General features: G+C 41.1%; 1 protein-coding gene across 1 annotated transcript in view; it reads left to right on the forward strand.

Moving 5' to 3' along the window:
- BTNL9 (butyrophilin like 9) overlaps positions 1 to 3287 on the forward strand; it is a 28161-nt gene extending 24874 nt beyond the window's left edge. Inside the window, exons 9-10 of the mRNA XM_077758370.1 lie at positions 1801 to 1827; positions 2662 to 3287. Of these exons, the coding sequence (XP_077614496.1) occupies positions 1801 to 1827; positions 2662 to 3287 (653 nt within the window). The remainder of the gene's footprint in view (positions 1 to 1800; positions 1828 to 2661) is intronic.
- The last annotated feature ends 8498 nt before the right edge of the window (positions 3288 to 11785 follow it).

Below are 11785 nucleotides of genomic sequence, written 5' to 3' on the forward strand. Positions count from 1 at the left end.
AAATGTGTTGCCTTCCAGTTTTATGTGGATATTTCTCTGAGATGTATGCCCAGGAAGGGAATTGCTGGTCCATGGAGACCAGTAATGGGGGGTAGAGGGATTCCCCCAAGGGCAGTGTCAGCATCCTGCCATTGGCTGTGCATGGAGTTTCCACATGCTTACATCCCATATGAGTCAGCATTCTGAGTTAGCCTGTCAATGGAGATGAGTGATTGCTCATTGTTCTTTCAGTCTGTCCTCCTCTGGACACTAAGAAGTTTGGGCATATCTTCATATGCTAGATGACTTTTGGGGCTTCCTCTTTTGAATATTGCCAGTTCATGTTCTTTGGCTACTTTTAGTATGAGGTTGTTATCTTTCTTTTATTGATTCAAGGGGACATGTGTACATATGTACACATATCACCAACAAAGTTTCAAAAACTCAAGTCATAAGATAAAAATTTGATGAATTCGATTTTATAAAAGTTAATGATTTCTTTTCAGTAGGAAACCATGAACATAGCTGATAGGTGACAAACTAGAAGAAGGAATTTACAATGTTTAATACCAGTGAGGGATTAATATCTTTATGCAGATGTATATTCATCAAATTTTTACCTTATAGCAGGTGTTTTTGAAATTCTATTGAAGAAAACCTTCCTCACACTTAGGTCATGAAGATACTCTCTTTCACTTTCTTCTATTCACTTAATATGTGTTATGTGTATGTCTTTAATCTCTCTGAATGTTGCCATTTAATTTGGTGTGAGGTGAGAATCCAGCTATTTCTCTTCATGTAGTGAGCCAGTTTTCCCAGTGCCATCTACCACACCATCCCTGAAACCCGCCATTTATATGGGTATTGCCCTTAGTTCATATTTGGTTCCCATGTGTAGATAGGTCTATATTTTGACCACCTATTACTTTATTGTTTTCACTACTATGGCTTCTATGGTACCCCAAAGTACAAGTTATCCTCTATTTCTGCTTCCTTTTAAAAGTTAATGACATTTTTAGGTCCATTTTAAATTTTAGGATAAATTTACAAATTTCTTTTTTAAAAAGCAATAGCAGTTTTGCATGGGGTTGCTTTGAATTTAGGGATACATTTAGAACGAATCAACATATTTTTTAAAAAATAGTTTATTGTCAAGTTGGTTTCCATATAACACCCAATGCTCATCCCAACAAGTACCCTCTTCCATGCCCATCAACATCTTTATAAAATTGAGTTATTCAATGCAAGAGCTATATGTTTTTAAAGTTCTGCTAGTTATTCTGATGTAAAACCAGGTTTGAAAGGCCCTGCTATTTTGCTATTTTGTGACTTGTTGATTTCTTGCTGTAAAGCAAAATAAAATAAAACAAAATAGAAATCCACTCAGAATGGTTCATATTCAGAAAGTAGTGAAGACAGAATGTCTAAAGGACATTTTAGGACAGGAGCCAGGTTCATTCAGGTCTCCTTGGACTGAGCCTGCTGATCAGACTGAAGCTTCATATGCAACTTTCAGGGCATCTCAGTCACCTGTATTGTTTCTCTTTGCCCACATGCTTTGTTTTCCTCTCCTTCTCAGCGCAAGGTTAGACTGCATACAGATTTGGTATAACCCAGCACTGACTCCAGACACCTGCCCAGTTCTCAATTCCCAGAGAAGTGCCATGGTGAACCCAGAACAGTCTGGACTCAAACTACCTGTCATGGTGGGAAGGAGATCATTGGGTTTGTGTCATACCTAATGCATCTTGAGCCTTCCTCAACATTCCAGAGCTACTGACTCAAATCTCTAAACATGTTTTCCTTTCTGCTTGGTTTCAGAGTGGAGAGCAGCCCAACAATATGCAGGTAACTGAAGTCAAGGGACTGTAACTTGTGATTGGATTGGCAGAATTTTAAACAGAAAGGAGGTGGAGAGATCTGAGATTAGAGGAAAGGTCTGTCCAAGAGCCAAGTATGGAGGCTGCACACACAGACACATAGCATAAGCCTACATTTGCACGTATACAACATGACAGATATGCCTGCATGTGCACATCTGGCTATACTCACACATGCACTTTTTTGTGTGCGTATACCTCCTCCTTTAAAAGCACATCATTTTCTGTGTTTTGTCAGGTTTGTTTTCATCTGACAGGAAGGCTGCTAGGGCCTGTTTGTAAGAACTTCTCATCTGAAAGAAGAGATCCTTGAGGTTCTTACCTATCAAATGGGTGTGATTTGAGGAGTGAGGTGTTGGCGTGTAGGGCACTGGACCAGATTACCTCAGATGTCCCTTTCAGCTTTAAAATCCTAATATTGCTATAAAACCGAGACTCAGATTTCACATGATTATATGAAGGTCACACAGGGTGGTGACATCAGTCCAGAATTGAACCAGCCAGGAACCCCTTCCCCTTGACCAGGAGGTGGGGAAAGTGAGCCTGCCTCTATCCCCACAAATCTATCTCTGCTCTCCATGGCACCTAGTATGGCATTCAAGAAACTTTAGTTCAGGAAAGAAATATGATTCCTCCTAAGGCTTTCAGGTGTTTAGGAGTGACTTGCAAGCTGCTTCAGTAAACAGGGATGGTTTCAGGGTGGGAATGATTACCAGGAGCACTACGGTTTACCTGTCAGGGAAGGGGACAGGCAGGGCCCAGAGCTGTCCTTCACAGGCCCTAACCCCGTGCCTCCACACAGTGGATCTAACCCTTGATCCGGCCTCAGCGCACCTCAGCCTGGAGGTCTCCGAGGATGGGAAGAGCGTGTCTTCCTGCGCAGCAGTGTCCAGTCCTGTGGCTGGGGACCCGCAGAGGTTCTCTGAGCAGACGTGCGTGCTGAGCTGTGAGCGCTTCTCGGCTGGCCGCCACTACTGGGAAGTGTTTGTGGGACGGCGCAGCCGCTGGTTCCTCGGTGTGTGTCTGGCTGCAGTGCCACGCTTGGGGCCTGTGCTCTTAAGCCCGGCCAACGGCTATTGGGTGATGGGGCTGTGGAACCACTGTGAGTACTTCGTCCTGGACCCACACCGCATTGCCCTCACTCTGCGCGTGCCGCCCCGACGTGTGGGCATCTTCCTGGACTGGGAGGCAGGAAAACTGTCCTTCTTCAATGTGTCGGATGGCTCCCACATCTTCACCTTCACCGACACCTTCTCAGGGACACTTTGTGCGTATTTCAGGCCCAGAGCTCATGACGGTGGTGAACACTCAGATCCCCTCACTATCTGCCCATTACCTATTAGAGGGACACGACGCCTGGAAGAGGATAACCATGACACCTGGTTACAGCCTTATGAACCTTCAGATCCCACCCTGGGCCTGTGGTGAGGCACTCTCTTGCCTGCAGATCTGGGTCTTCAGTGGCTTCCTGGATACCTGGCTGGGATTTGCTTTCCTGCTTCTACAGTGGAGGAAGCAAAGGCTGACATCACAAAAATGTTAGCAAAGGCTAAAGACTCAGCACAGCAGAAAGAGAACAAAAAGAGGAACCTTTGCCTATACGTGTGTATACACATAAATACATATACATATATACACACACATATATATACACATATATACACATACACACACACACACACCCCTATATATGATTTTCTTTAAGAAAAAGAGGCAATTCCAAAGCTTGTTTGTGTGTATGGTAAAACTAAGAAAATGAGTAACAATAAAATCATGTTGTCAGTAGCTACAGTATGTGCTGTGGAAGACCAGAAAGAAACTGGAATGGAAGAAAGATGGAAGGAAACATTACTGGATTGGAAAAGAAGTATTGTTTAGCTTATATATTTTTTATACTTTTTGTATATGTTTTCTAGTTCTAAAATTCTAGAAGCAATGACACCTCATAAGCAATGAGTTAACTTATTGGGCTTAGATCCCAGTGTTAAATGCCGTTTCCCACTGAAATGAACTTGGAGAAATGGCTGATTCCGGGTTGGAGCAGAGAAAGTACAGGTGAATCTGGAATATCTTGTATTCAAATCTGCTCAGAAACTGATGGGGACATAGGAGCTAGGATGGAAAGGCTCCACTGGACAGATATGGGACAGTTTGAGAATTAAAATGAATAATGACAAGAATTGATCAACAAGGAGCAAATAAAATTCTCTAAATGTGCTGAGAAGTTACTCAGTCAGAAAATAAATTCAAAAATACAGGAAGAGGAAAGAAGAAAATGAAAGAGTAACTCTGGGAACTCATGCTTTTTACTATGTACAGATATATAGGGCACACACACATATGATAAGTAGATAGATAGATAAATAGATAGACAGATGTGTGTCTACATGCATATAGTTCCTAGCTCTGTCAGGTCTGACAGCTTAGAAACAATAACACTCCAGTACCAGTGAACACACCTACCATCCAGAATTTAGTGTTTGGTACTGCTTCCCACTAAAAGAAATTAAGGTTCCTTTGAGAAATGGTGGACTCCAGGGCTGAGGCAAGGAAAACACAAGCTAGGTGTGATATTATGATTAATTCAAATTACATATTTGTTCTTCCTCTTAGACTCTTGCAAAGAGCTCCTAACACTCTTAGAAGTTCCTAAATGGTAAGAGCTATAAGGGCGGCTTTTGATATTCATAACAAGCACTTTTTGGAAAGCCCCCTAATGATGGGGCAGATTATCAGAGGAACCTGATAACCTGATTAAAAGGTTAAAACTTAGACCCACCTCCCATCTTCTGCCTCTGAACTCAGATGGTAAAGAGAGACTGGAGATTAAGTGCAATCACCAGTATTGCCAATGACTTAATAGAGTATATGTAATGAAGCCTACATAAACTCAAAAGGACCAGGTTCAATGAGCTTCCAGATTGGTGAACTCTTGGAGAGGCAGAGAGAGTGGTGCACCCAGAAAGCATGGAAGCTTTGCACACTTACCCCATTCCTTGCTTTTTGCATCTCTTCCTTTGGCTGTTCCTGGATTATAATAAACCAGTAATCTAGTAAGTAAACTGTTTTCCTGAGCTCTGTGGGGTACTATAGCAAATTCTGAAACCTCTGAACGTTGTGGGGACCTCCAATTTATAGCTGTCAGAAGTATGGGTAACAACCTGGACTTGCAAGGGTATATGAAATAAGAGGCAGTCTTACAGGACTGAGTCCTTAACTTGTGGAATATAATACGATCTCTAGGTATGTAATGTCAAAATTAAAAGCTTGGTGTTGAAAAAAATATACCAGAATTAGCCTGAAAGATCTTGTACTAGAAAGCAAGGAAGTACTCAAAGAATGAAGAGGAGATGTCAATTTGACAGAAAAGTCAGCTTAAAGGAATTCCATTAGCCAAATTTGAACATCACAGTAATTAATGGACCTTACAGATAAATAAAAATAGGAATCTAAGCATATGTATATTACACTGATAGACATAAATAAATGAATATCCAAATAGGGAGAAAGAGAAAGTTCTACTCTACAACAGAAGGTTCAAAGTATTTCCCACAAAATAGTAATTACTTATTAATTTAGAAGCACAAAAACACTTATCAACTTTACAGTAGAGGAGACAGGGAGACACCACATTAACAGAGTGACAAGAGTTAACATCACTAGATATGACATAAATTTATACCATGTTTCCTGATGCAAAGCAGTGAAAAGAAAACAACAGCATCAATTTTGACGTATTCTTGTCCCCAAAATTCATAAATCATGAAGAAATAGACAAGCTGGCTGATACTGTTAAAAAATGTCAGGTCATTAAAAACAAGGCAAGACTCAGGAATTATTTCAGATTGAAGGAAACTATAGAGACAAGACACCTAATGCAATACAGTAACATATAGAGACAATAATAAAGGAATGCAGTGGTATCAGATAAGCACTAAATAACTGGGTTTCTGGAAAAGAGGCTGTAGCATTTGTTTATTTCCATGGTGTAAATACTACCACTGTGGCTGATTTCAAGCCATTGGTGTGACATTATTGATGGATGTGGGAAGAAATATCCACAACTGGCTCTCAATACATAAGCACCAGCACACAATTTATTTTATATGATTCTATATAGGGCATTTGGCCATCTATTGCAATTGTTTCTCTAACAAATCAAATAAGTTCATTTTTGAGCTTATTAAAATATGCTTGGCTACCTGTTACAATAAAAACTATAGTCTTGTTCAGAAGACAATTAATGTCTTCATCCAGATGGCCAAAAAGACAGATGAAAAGATGCTCAACATCACTCCTCATCATGGAAATCCAAATTAAAACTACAGTGAGATATCACCTCACACCTGTCAGAATGGTAAAATCAAAAACGCAAGAAACAACAGGTGTCAGGGAGGATGTGGGAACCCTCTTGCACTGTTGGTTAGAATGCAAACTGATGCAGCTACTCTGGAAAACAGTATGAAAGGTCCTCAAAAAATTAAAACTAGAACTACCTTATGATCCAGCAATCACACTACTGCATATTTATTCAAAGAATAAAAGAAAACTAATTCAAAGGGATACATGCACCTTAATGTTTATAACAGCATTATTACAATAACCAAGATATGGAAGCAGCGCAGGGGCGCATTGATTGATGAATGGATAAAGAAGAGAGAGAGAGAGATGATAGATATATAGATAGATAGATAATAGATAGATAGATAGATAATGGGTAAATAATGGAACACTATTCAGCCATAAAAAACAATGAAATCTAGCCATTTGCAACAATATGGATGCGGCTAGAAAATATTATGCTAAGTGAAGTAAGTTAGAGAAATAAAAATAGCATATGATTTCACTCATATGTGGAAATTAAGAATCCAAACAAAGGAGCAATGGTAAAAAAGAGAGTGAAAGACAAACCAAGAAGCAGACTCTTAATTATAGAAAACAAACTGATGGTTACCAGAGGGGAGATGGGGGGATGGGTAAAATAAGTGATGAGAATTAAAGAGAGCACTTGTAATGAGTATAGAGTGTTGTAGGTAAATTTTGAATAAATAAAAGGTATACCTGAAACTAATATTACACTATAGGTTACCTAACTAGATTTAAATTAAAACTTAAAAATAAAACTTTAAAAAAACTTAAAAATAATTAAAACTTTTAAAATGTTAAGAAAAATAATGGGGAGGGAGGGATAAGATGGCGGAGAAGTAGGGAGCGCCCTACCTGCACTTGCGCCCATGCCTCACACGGAAAAGATCTGAAGCCATAGGAAACCATTCCAAACCCAAGAGATTGGGAGAAAAAGGATGCAGATTCCACTGAGAAAGCCTTCTAACGTGAGTGCGAACTGGGGAAGATAAAATCGGGCCTGGATCGGAGACTGGAGGGACGGGGTGACCCCCCTCTGTGGTGAGTGAGAGGGGAAAAAGAGAGTCTGAAACAGAAAAACCTCCACTCGGGGGAAAAACCTTTGCTAGGGACGTAGAAAGACCTTGAGCACAAAAAAGCTGCGCACCATGCCCCCACGCTCCAACTCGCCCCGGAGGGGCTGCGATCGAGGTTTGCTTCTTTGTGCTGGCTACTGGCTGTCTGGGAGAAGCTGCGTGCCTACCAGCATTGCCCACCTGGTAGGCTTGGACCCCTGGAGGAGCCTCGTGCAGTCACCAGTGTCTGTGCTCCTAGCTGGCTGGAGCTCTAGAGGGAAGGCAAAGAGCTAAAAACTGGCAGATGTGACCACGAGTTCATGTTTTGGGTGACGAGACACAGAGGGAACTCGATTTCCTCACTCCAGCGGGCTCAGTGAGGCTGCAGACAAGGCCCCTGCCCCACCCAGGCTCCCCAGCCCGACCTGGAGGAGAAGGAAGCAGCGGCTTCTGGCTCCACCCCCAGAGCTAGCCAGGAGGCGTGGAATTGCCCTGAGGGGTTGCCAGGGGATTGCCTGAGGCAATTTCAGCGAGGTGCTTGGCCTGGGATTTGGAGGCTGGGACTGGCCTGCGTTGAAAAGCGCAACAAACCTTGGCTGAGCCCCTGGCCCTGGGAGTTTACAAGTCTATAAAAGCGAGGTGGAGCGCCACCACTCTCCTCCCGACAACTGCCAAGGCAGAACTCCCGCCTGAACTCCCGCCTGACGCAGTGGATCAAACCACGCCCATCCCTCCTTGAGAGCCGCCCTCCTCCCTTTTCTCTTTTTTTTCTTCTTTTTTTCTTTTTTGTTTTTTTTCTTATTTTTCCACAGAACACTGACCTGATTACCTCTGGTCACCGGCGTGCTAAAACAATCAAATTTAGTCCATTCTGTAGACGTAAATTCTACACCTCCCGACCTTTTCATCTCTTTCTCTCAGGAGTAATTAGACTATATATTTTCTCTAGAAAACACCAGCATCCTTCTCTCACCTAACCAACCATACTCCAACCTTTAACTCTTTGAAAAAAGCTTCTTATCCCTTCTGCCTGTTCATTCTATTTCCAATTTTGCCTCATCCACGCCCTGTCTTCTCTCTCTGTCTCTATGCTCTTATACCAGCACTGCATACATCTGGCTATTTAATTGTATCAGGGAAATCCGGTTATATGCTATAAACCGTTCTTTGTCCATTGGTATTCTTTTTTCCTTTTCTTTTCTTCCTTTTGACCTTTTTATGTATTTGTTCCTTCTTTTTTTTTCAAATAGTTTATTGTCAAATTAGTTTCCACATAACACTCAGTGCTCATCCCCACAAGTGTCCTCCTCCATGCCCATCCCCCCCTCCCCCCCACATCCATCAGTCCTCAGTTTTTGTCAGCATTCAAGAGTCTCTCATGGTTTGCCTCTCTCCCTTTCCCCCACCATTTCCGCCCTTCTTCTCCCCCTTGTTCCTCCCTCAAGTTCCTCCTAATCCTCCTATATGTGCACATGTACCCCAATGTTCATAGCAGCACTCTCCACAATAGCTAAAACATGGAAAGAGCCTAAGTGTCCATCAACAGATGAATGGATCAAGAAGATGTGGTTTATCTATACCATGGAATACTCCATGGCAATGAGAAACAATGAAATGTGGCCATGTGTAGCAACATGGATGGACCTTGAGGGTGTTATGCTGAGCGAAATAAGTCAGGCAGAGAAGGACAAATATCATATGTATTTTTCCTTCTATTATTCGCCCTCCCTCCTCCGTCTTTTCTCTTAACTTTTTCGATGTCCCTCTTGGTTTGCATGTTAATCGGATTTGTGCCCCTGCGGTTTGTGTGGTTAGTGCGTTTGTGTGTCCCTGTTCCCTGTGTGTTTGTCAGTCTGTTTTCCTCACCAGGGATAGCTCAAGAAACAAGCCAAAGTACACATGGTGGAGAGGCCCAAATATCACTACGAGTAGGAAAACAAAATAACCAAGGTCTCAACAAGAGAGGCCAAGAGATACCATTCAAAAAACACTCTCTGAAAGGATAGGCCCTGGACATCAAAGAGTTTTCCTGGATACAGCAACGCTCACATGTGCAGAGAGCATAACAGGTCTTTAAAACTAACAAGACACAGAAAGCCAGCTAAAATGACAAAACGAAAAAGCTCTCCTCCAAAGAAACTCCAAGAAGAATTAACAGCTAATGAACTGCTCAAAACAGATATAAGCAGCATAAATGAACAAGATTTTAGAATATAATCATAAAATAAATCACTGGGCTTGAAAAAAAACATAAGGGACATCAAAGAAACTATGGCTACAGACAAAATGGAGAATATAAATAGGCATGAAGAATTTTAAAAAGCGATAAATGAGATACATAATAAATTAGAGGCCTCCAATGCATGGATTGAAGAAGCAGAAAGGAGAATAAGTGATTTAGAAGACATCATTATAGAAAAACAAGAGGTTGACAAAAAAAAAGAGACAAACTGATCCAGGAACATGAAAGAAGAGTTCGAAAGCTCAGCGACACGGTCAAACGCAACAAATCCTTATCATAGGAATCCCAGAAGAGGAAGAGAGGGGGAAAGGTGCTGAATGAGTCCTGGAACAAATTATAGCAGAGAACTTCCCTGACCTGGGAAATATAAGAGGCTAAGAGTACCCCCCCTCAGACGTAATCTGAATCGACCTTCTGCAAGGCATATCATAGTAAAAATGGCAAAATACAAGGACAAAGAGAAAATTTTGAAAGCAGCTAGGGAGAAAAGGGCCTTAACATACAAAGGGAAACCTATCAGACTGGTGACAGACCTATCTACTGAAACCTGGCAGGCCAGAAAGAAAAGGCAGTAGATCTTCAATGTGATGAACAGAAAAAATATGCAGCCAAGAATCCTTTATCCAGCAAGAATGTCATTCAAAATAGGAGAGATAAAAGTCGTTCCCAATAAACAGAATTTGAGAGAATTTGTCACCACTAAACCAGCCCTACAAGAAATCCTGAGGGGGACGCTCTGAAGGAAATGTTGAAAGGAACAAAGATACCAGAGACACCACCACAAATATGAACCCCACAAAGGAAACAAAGGCTCTAAACCCACATATTTCAATAATAACACTGAATGTAAATGGGCTGAATGCTCCAATCAAAAGACATAGGGTAGCAGAATGGATAAAAAAACAAAATCCATCTATATGCTGTCTACAAGAAACTCATTTTAGACTGGAAGTTACCTTCAGATTAAAAGTAAGGGGATGGAGAAATATATATCATGCTACTGGAAATCAAAAGAAAGCCGGAGTAGCTATACTTATATCAGACAAACTGGACTTTAAATTAAAGACAATAACAAGAGATGAAAAAGGGCATTACATAATAGTTACAGGGTCTATCCATCAGGAAGAACTAACAATTATAAATGTCTATGCACCGAATATGGGAGCACCTAAATATTTAAAACAATTAATCACAAACAGACACAGGCTCATAGATAAAAATGTGCTAATAGCAGGGGAATTCAATACTCCGCTTACAGCAATGGATAGGTCAACCAGACAGAAAATCACCAAAAAAATAATGGACTTGAAAGACACGTTGGACCAGATGGATCTGACAGATATATTTAGAACTCTACATCCTGAGACCAGAGAATTTACTTTCTTCTCAAGTGCGCATGGCACATTCTCCAAGATAGATCACATACTGGGACATAAAGCAGCCCTCAATAAATATAAAAGAATCGAGATCATACCATACACACTCTCAGATCATAATGCTTTGAAACTTGAAATCAATCACAGGAAGAAGCCTGGACAACCTCCAAAAACATGGAGGTTAAAAAACACCCTACTAAAGAATGAATGGGCCAGTCAGGCAATTAGAGAGGAAATAAAAAACTATATATGGAAACAAAAGAAAATGAATACAACAATCCAAACACTATGGGATACGGCAAAGGCAGTCCTAACAGGAAAGTACATTGCACTCCAGGCCTATGTCAAGAAATTTGGAAAAGCGCAAGTGCAAAATCTAACAGCTCACCTAAAGGAACTAGAGGCAGAGCAACAAGAGCGCCCCAAACCCAGTAGAAGAAGAGATACAGTAAAAATCAGAGTAGAGATAAACANTGAGGGCTTCCTCAGGGAATTCTACCAGACGTTTAAAACAGAACTAATACCAATTCTTCTCAAGCTATTCCAAAAAATCTAAAGCGAAGGAAAACTCCCAGACTCATTTTATGAAGCCAGCAACACTCTGATTCCGAAGCCAGACAGAGACCCAGAAAAAAAAGAGAACTACAGGCCAGTATCCTTGATGAGTACGGATGCAAAAATCCTCAACAAGATACTTGCAAATCGAATCCAGCAACACATAAAAAGAATCATTCACCAAGATCAAGTGGGATTCATTTCTGGGTTACTAGGCTGGTTCAACATTCGCAAATCAATCAATGTGACACATCACATCAACAAAAGAAAAGATAAAAACCATATGATCCTGTCGATAGATGCAGAAAAAGCATTTGACAAAATACAGCATCC

This window comes from Crocuta crocuta, unplaced genomic scaffold, assembly GCF_008692635.1.
Source record: "Crocuta crocuta isolate KB4526 unplaced genomic scaffold, BGI_CrCroc_1.0 scaffold797, whole genome shotgun sequence".
Lineage (NCBI taxonomy): Eukaryota > Metazoa > Chordata > Mammalia > Carnivora > Hyaenidae > Crocuta > Crocuta crocuta.